General features: G+C 39.6%; 1 protein-coding gene across 6 annotated transcripts in view; it reads left to right on the forward strand.

Moving 5' to 3' along the window:
- The window catches only part of PANK1 (pantothenate kinase 1), a 105159-nt gene extending 102192 nt beyond the window's left edge, over nt 1-2967 (forward strand). For all 6 annotated transcript variants that reach the window (XM_043476056.1, XM_043476054.1, XM_043476055.1 and 3 more), the window contains one exon: nt 1452-2967. In XM_043476056.1, the coding sequence (XP_043331991.1) occupies nt 1452-1511 (60 nt within the window). In that variant the 3' untranslated portion in view covers nt 1512-2967. The remainder of the gene's footprint in view (nt 1-1451) is intronic.
- Nucleotides 2968-8011: the final 5044 nt, after the last annotated feature.

Consider the following 8011-nt stretch of genomic DNA (forward strand, 5'->3'; position numbering starts at 1 on the left):
CCTCCTTGGGTTCACTCTGTTAGGCAGGTCTTTCTGGAGGAAGGTATAGAGAGATAACTTTTGGCAGGTCTGGTAAGGTGGCTTTCCTGCCCTGCCTAGAGTCCTCACTCAGTCTCATTCGTTTCACTTATATGAGTGAGCATCTCCTAAGAGAAGTGGACTCCCCAGGTGGCTCAGTTGTAAAAGAATCTGCCTACCAATGCAGGAGACACAGGAGACTCTGGTTTGATCCCTGGGTCGGGAAGATTCCCTGGAGGAGGAAATGGCAACCCACTTCAATATTCTTGAAAGAGGAGCCTGGTGGGCTACAGTCCATAGGGTTGCAAAGAGTCGGACATGACTGAGCATGCACACGCATGTATCTTGGAACCCAAAAGAAATAGTCTAGTAAAGCAGTTGAGAACACAGGCTCTCACTGACTTGGAGACCTTAGTCAATGACTACTTCTCCATTCTGTTTTAGCTTTTGTAAAATGAAGTGATAATAGTATTTGTCTCATAAAATTATTGTGAAAATTAAGTGAAAAAATTCATGTAAACTTCTTAGAACATTTCTAGCTTATAGCAAGCCCTCAATAAATGTTAGCAGTTGGCAATGGAGGCAGAGATCCCTGCTGTGTAGTGTTCTGACATCTGTCACCCATTTCTGCAGGAAGTAACCATTGAGCCAGGCAAATACCAGAGAAGAGGCGTCTCCTGCATTTTGGAAACCAACTTCCCTAAAAATTTCTGTTTTTCAGGGTCTTTCATTTTTACAGATGAGAGAAGCTTAGAGTTCCTTCCTACGAAACATTACAACTTCAGAGTCAGATAGATTTTGGGATTAAGCCCCGGGACAAGGCATGTGACCCTGAAAGGGTAATTTACTTTATTACCTTCCATTTCTCATCTGTGGAATGGGGGTAATAATGTGAATTTTGCCATGACAAGGATTAAAATGAAATAATTATAATCTGAAAAATCCTAAAAATACTCAACAGCAAGGCAGTAGTGTATACTGTGGTGCCAGAGATTTTTCTAAGCACTTTACATCTGTTAGTTTATTTAGTGTATATAAGCAAATAGATATGCAGTGCATTTATTATTATTCTATCATGTTTCATACCAGAGTTCAGGTTTTAAATTTCTCATTATCTACAGCTTCCCAGGTGGTGCTAGTGGTAAAGAACCCGCCTGCCAATGCAGGAGACAAAGAGCCGCAGATTTAATCCCTGGGTCAGAAAGATCCCCTGGAGGAGGGCATGGCAACCCACTCCAGTATTTTTTCCTGGAGAATCCTATGGATAGAGGAGCCTGGCGGGCTACAGTCCATAGGGCCTCAAAGAGCCAGACATGAATGAGTGACTGAGCACGCAGCATTAGTAGGCAGCATTCCTCAAATTATGAAAAGCAGTTGGTATTGGGCCAAGATTCAGAGATAATCATCCAGAAGTTTTCCCGTTGTTGTTGCAGGGTTACTTTGGAGCTGTCGGGGCACTGTTGGAACTGTTCAAAATGCCTGATGACCAGTAGAGACGAGCCATAGACATGGAGCCAGCCCTCTGTGAGGACAGGGACGCAAGCTCTGCTGCTGGAGAGGGTGAGAGCCACTGGGACGGAAGCCAAGCCATTATGGCAGATGAACCTGCTGGATTTGTACATAATTTAAAATCCTTCTTGCTGATCTTCTACTCTTGGGTTTTGAGCTTATGATTCAAAATGGGGAATACAAGAGTTTTTTCTGTATACTGTATTTTTAAAAAAAAGAAAAACATTTGTGCAGCGTGGCCAAACCTACCAATTTTATGCATTGACTTTGAAAAATTGAATGATGTTTAAAGAAGGACCTGAACTGTAAGTGCTGGTTATTTTTCTTCTGGGGTTTACTGATCAGTGTGATAATTTTTAATTTCATTTAGTAATGACTCTAGAAGATTTTACCTTGACATATTTTTCATGACGTTTCATGATTTGCTGTTGGTTTCAAATGAAACTACAAATCGGGCATGTTTTACTGTGAACACTATTTTGTTTGTTTGTTTACCTTTTTTTGGTCTTGTTTTTTCTGTTTGAATGTCTTATGGGAAAAGAGACTCCTTCCCTGTTTCTGTCCTCCAGTGACTCCCCTCCCCCCACCTCCGCAACACATTCGTTCTTTAAAGTCCTTGTTCATATTAATCAAGGTGCTGACCAACTCAATACAAAGTTAAGCATGAGATCTAAAGCTCTCAAAAGTGCCCTTGAAGAGAAAACTCTGAAGAAGTGTTCATGAATTTAGTGTGTCTGGCAAAAGTTGAAAATTATTAATATATGCAATTTTGTCATCACCCTTATGAATATAAAGTGTTGCATTGAATTTCTTTTATGTTAGGTTATAATATTACATTGAAATGTCTCTGACTAAATGTCCTCATCCATGCAGAGCATGTGAGTGGCAGCAAATCCTGTGCAAGATGCTGGAATTTACAGAGAAAGTCTCCTGGTAGATAACTATTCACACTGGGATGTTTAGGAGAAGTCATGGGTTGAGGTGTCATGTAGTAATATCTGTGTTTTGTACATGTATGTACCTAGGAGCTTTGTAACAATGCATCTTAATTAATAACAAACTTTTTATTTGAAATATTTTAGACTGAAAATTGTATTTCAATCTCACTTTCTAAAATTTAAAAAAAAAAATGATACTGATCCATATATATTTTTTTCTGTTTGAAAGATATCATTGGGACCGATGGGTAACTTTAAAATGAGAGCTTTGTACAAATATTGAAACACATGAGATCTAATGATTTAGAACTAATTAATCTTTCGAATTGAGCATATTGTTGAAAGGGATTTTTGAAGGGCAGTACCACTGTTCCATGATGAAACTTTCCTTCTTTGCCTTCTGGGCACCATCTTTAATTTCCATGTCTTCAAGTCTTGAAGAAGTTGATGTTAATGGAAGTATTCACTTGTCTGGTTGAAATAAAGCCTGTTTCTGTTGTGATTTGTTTTAGTGTCTATGTCATTTTCATATCTTAACCTTTATGTCCATATTATCTGCTTTTGTATCATAAAATGAATATGTGTTATACTTTAGCTACTCTACATTTCATGATTTGAAACGTTCATATGAGCTTCGTAAAGGTCCATCGCTTCTCAGCCTTTGGGCTAAGATCAAGTGAAGCTTGGTAAGGTCCAAAACACTATGTCTTCAGTTAAAGCTGTGGTGTAGCCCTATGCAAGGATTTATTTTTTTAATGTAGCTTTATTGTTCTTACACAACTAACTCCTTATTCCCAAAAGATCACTACTATATTTGATAGTTCTGAAAGAGTTTCAAATTCTGGTCATCACAAAAACATTTGATCAACTTCCACTTGGCTTAAAAAAAATTCCAGCAACTAAGATGTTTTTGAAAAAGGTAAGTGTGAAAACCCACATATCGTCTATGAGAGTACCTTTGTCAGATTGTTCTCTTCTGCCATTCCTACTCTCATCTGTCAGGGAATAACACCCCTTGGATCATGGTTCTTCAAAAGAAATCAAGGCATGTTAGTGCAACTACATAATTTTTAAATTATCTGGAATCACTTGATCTTTCATTACAAATGTATATAACATTGGTTTAGCTGAGGAAATAAATTACTCCATTATACAAATATCAGTTATATGTTGGCTACTTATAGCCAGGCTTTTTTTTTTTTTTTTTTTTAAACAATGAGGGAGTAGTACCCAGAGGAATTTTTTACATTCGCTTGAATAGCAGACACTTTACTTTGGCTCAACATCATGAAGAAATTTGGCAAGACTAAGAATGCTTATCTTGAACTCCATGAAGTCAGGGTGACCAGAAGGTCCACGGCAGGGCATCTGGTTGTAAGACAGCTTCTGTTTGGATCCAGCGTATCCACTGATGAGCTGTGTGGGCAAGTAGTTAACCCTCTCTTTAAACCCATTTTCTAACTCATGTGTGCATATGCGTGCTAAGTCGCTTCAGTTGTGTCCGACTCTTTGTGACACTATGGACCATAACCCACCAGGCCCCTCTGTCCATGGGATTCTCATGGACAGAGAATTAAGTCCCTAATTAAGTAGGTAAGCATTCTGAATTTTGAAACACATCTGGTGCCAAGAGTTTCAGATAAAGGAATTGTGGAAATATTTACTTGTATTCTTCAGTTTATGCATTCTTCATCCATCTTTACATGGATTCAGAGTCCCTTTGTTGAGAACCATTGTTACAGGTAATTTATCCTTCACATCATTCAGTTGTACAAGGAACATTAAGAAGTTACTTTGTGCCAGGAAGGGGCACTGAGTAGACTAGAAGGAATAGGTTACAACCACTGCTTGTCAAGTGCGGGAAAGATAGGCATCTTCAACCAACCATATAATTTCCGATGTCATTCATTCTTTCACAAATATGCACAGCAGTAAACAAAACACAGACCCATCCTCAGAGAGCTTACATTCTGGAAGGGAAGACAGATAACATTACTAATCACATAATATTATATCAGTACTACAAAGAGGAAAAAGTAAGATAGAGGGGCCAGAGAGCGAGGTAATTCTATTTAGAAAATGAAAAGGAGAAATTTCTTTGGTTAGAGTGCTCAAAGACAACCTCTCTTAGGAGGTGATGCTGGAGCAGAGTTGAAGAAAGTTGAGGACACACCATGGAAATACCTGGGAGAAATTCTTTTACTCCTGGAAAATGTCAGTGGAAGTGGTAAAGAACTGTAAGGAGGCTGGTGTGCCTGGAGTCAACAATGGGCAGAGTGGTGGGAAATGTAGTTCTACCAGTAGCCATGAACTGGGTCCTGTTTGAAGTCCTCCAAGTGAGGGTAGAAAGCTGCACTTGAAGGAGACATTGGTCCTCTCTCCTGGAGGAGGGTGCAAGAAAAAGTGTTTTTTGTTTTTTTTTTAATAAATTTATTCATTTTAATTGGAGACTAATTACTTTACAATATTGTAGTGGTTTTGCCATACATTGCCATGAATCAGCCACGGGTGTACATGTGTTCCCCATCCTGACCCCCCCTCCCACCTCCCTCCCCATCCCATCCCTCTGGGTCATCCCAGTGCAAGAAAAGTTTTCATAGAGTCTTAACCAACAAGCCAAGGGTTCCACGCGGACCAGGAGGGGAGGGCTGCCCAAGCAGAGAGCAGGGTGAGAGAAGCATTGAGGAAAGAAGCAGCCTTGCTTATTCAGGAAACTGGATGCTGTCTGCTTCAGCCGGGCTGTGGTTAGTGAGAGAGAAACCAGATATAGGAGAGAGGGAAACAGCCAGATTCTGAAAGGACTCAAATTCTGCACTAAGGATGTTGGTCTTTTCTGTAGTCAGTGTGGAGCTGTCAGAGAGTTTCAAGTAAAGTGAAACTAGAATTAATCTGGCTTCAAAGTGACAGTAGAGCAGAATGTCCTATTAAAGTGAGTAAACCGGTTATTGTGCTTTTGAATCCATACTAATCCATTATCATGTTTATTTCCTCTGTTGTGCCAAACCTCGAGCAGGAGCTGCTTAGCAGACCACATTTCTCTGTAACTAAGATGGTTATATAAACTCTTGAGCATTTTCCCACAGGACAAAGGCTACGACTAGTAGCCACAATTCTGTTGTGATTCTGTTTAATGAGTGGGAAGGTTTCGCCATCAGAGATTACCATAAACTCCATTACTGGTAAGAACTGTTTAGAGAGAAGGCACTTTTCCCCCCAGTGATCAGAAGACGATCCTTCCAAATTTGTTGAAGAAGATTTAATGAATGCACATTTCCTACAGGGTCTTCCAGGTATTCACTCATTCTCTCTTCATCTATTTAATTTTGACTGAATGCCTATGATCTGGAAGGCACTGGGTAACATTTAGAATACATTCTTTTGTGAATAAGAAAACAAGATCCCTTCTTTCATTTGGCTTCCATTCTGGTAAGGAAAAATTGACTTTAAGCGGAGACCAATAAATAAATGAGAAAATAATCATATAGTCATAACGCTGCAAAAGAAACAGGGTGATGTGATAGGAAAGAAAAAGACTTCCTTCAGTCAGATGGGTGTAGGGGTATGCTCAGTTGTTTCGGTCATGTCTGACTCTTTGCGACCCTGCAGATGTAGCCCACCAGGCTCCTCTGTCCTCAGGATTGCCCAGGAAAGAATACTAGAGTGGGTTGTCATGCCCTCCTCCAGAGGATCTTCCCAACCCAGGGATCAAACCCACATTTCCTGTGTCTCCTGCACTGCAGGCAGATTCTTTACCCACTGAGTTGCCTGGGAAATCAGATGGGCATGAAATACAAATATGATTAAGTTATGGCCTCAGCTTCTGAGGAATACCAGTGAGTTCATCTTGCTTTCATTCATTACCACCACCTCCATGAAAATGAGAGATATTTTGCGGAAGCAATTTGATGGCTAACCCATTTTGTAAGCTTTCAGTATTTAATTTAGTTCACACATGTGTGATCTTAGTTCTCTGACCAGGGCTTGAACTCACAATTCATGGAAGCACGGAGTCTTAAGTACTGGACTACCGTAGAATTGCCTCATCTCAGGGTCTCTTATAAAGTTTCTTGAAAATTCAGGAATAAAAATTTAAGCAAGGATGTATTATCAAATTTGAGAATGCTAATTAATTTGGGACATTCACAAATATTTGAAAATTAAACAATACACTTCTAAGTAATCAATAGGTCAAATAAGAATCACAAAGAAAACAGAAAATACACTGAAATCAATGAAAATGACAACACAACATGCCAAAACTTTGTTGCATGCAGTTAAAGCAATGCTTAGGGAGAAATGTATAGCTATAAATATTCAGTTCAGTTCAGTCGCTCAGTCGTGTCCAACTCTTTGCAACCCCATGAATCGCAGCACGCCAGGTCTCCCTGTCCATCACCAACTCCCGGAGTTTACTCAAACTCATGCGCATCAAGTCGGTGATGCCATCCAGCCATCTCATCCTCTGTCGTCCCCTTCTCCTTCTGCCCTCAATCCCTCCCAGCATCAGGGTCTTTTCCAATGAGTCAACTCTTCGCATGAGGTGGCCAAAGTACTGGAGTTTCAGCTTCAGCATCTTTTTTGACCATAAAAAGGAATGAAGTACTGGTATCTATTACAATATGGATTAACCTTGAAACTACTATGCCAAGTGAAAGGGGCTAGTTTCAAAAGGCAATCTGGCTTCAATGCAGGAGACCCAGTTTTGATCCCTGGGTCAGGAAGATCCCCTGGAGGAGGGCATGGTAACCCATTCCAGTAGTCTCGCCTGGGAAATCCCATGGACAGAGGAGCTTGATGGGCTACAGTCCATGGGGTCACAAAGAGTTGGACACGACTGAGAGATTAAACCACCACACAACATAGAGACAGAAAGTTAACTAGTGGTTTCCTAAGTCTAAGGATTTGGGAGAAATGAGTTACTGGTCATTGTTATGAGGTTTCTTTTTTGGTGATGAAAATGTTCTAAAATTGATTGAAGTGATGCTTGTACAACTCAGAAATCACTGAGTTATATACTTTAAATGAATTAATTATATGATATGTGAATTATATGTCAGTACAGCTATTTTTCACAAATAAGTTACATTTGAAAGTTCAAAAAAATCCTTTATATATAGCACAAAAGTGAAATTACATACGTTAATTGGATATTCTTTATTTTAACCTATGGTGTCATTTCAACTTCATAAAATAGTCTACTCATTATATTTGGGAGTGCGAAATTAAGTGGACCTTAGGAAGCATCACTACGAACAAAGCTAGTGGATATGATGGAATTTCAGTTGAACTATTTCAAATCCTAAAAGATGATTCTGTGAAAGTGCTGCACTCAGTATGCCAGCAAATTTGGAAAACTCAGCAGTGGCCACAGGACTGGAAAGGGTCAGTTTTCATTCCAATCTCAACAAAAGGCAATGCCAAAGAATGTTCAAACTACTGCACAATTGCACTCATCTCACACACTAGCAAAGTAGTGCTCAAAATTCTCCAAGCTAGGCTTCAACAGTACGTGAACTGAGAAATTCCAAGTCTTCAGGCTGAATTTA

The sequence above is a fragment of the Cervus canadensis genome, chromosome 8, assembly GCF_019320065.1.
Source record: "Cervus canadensis isolate Bull #8, Minnesota chromosome 8, ASM1932006v1, whole genome shotgun sequence".
Lineage (NCBI taxonomy): Eukaryota > Metazoa > Chordata > Mammalia > Artiodactyla > Cervidae > Cervus > Cervus canadensis.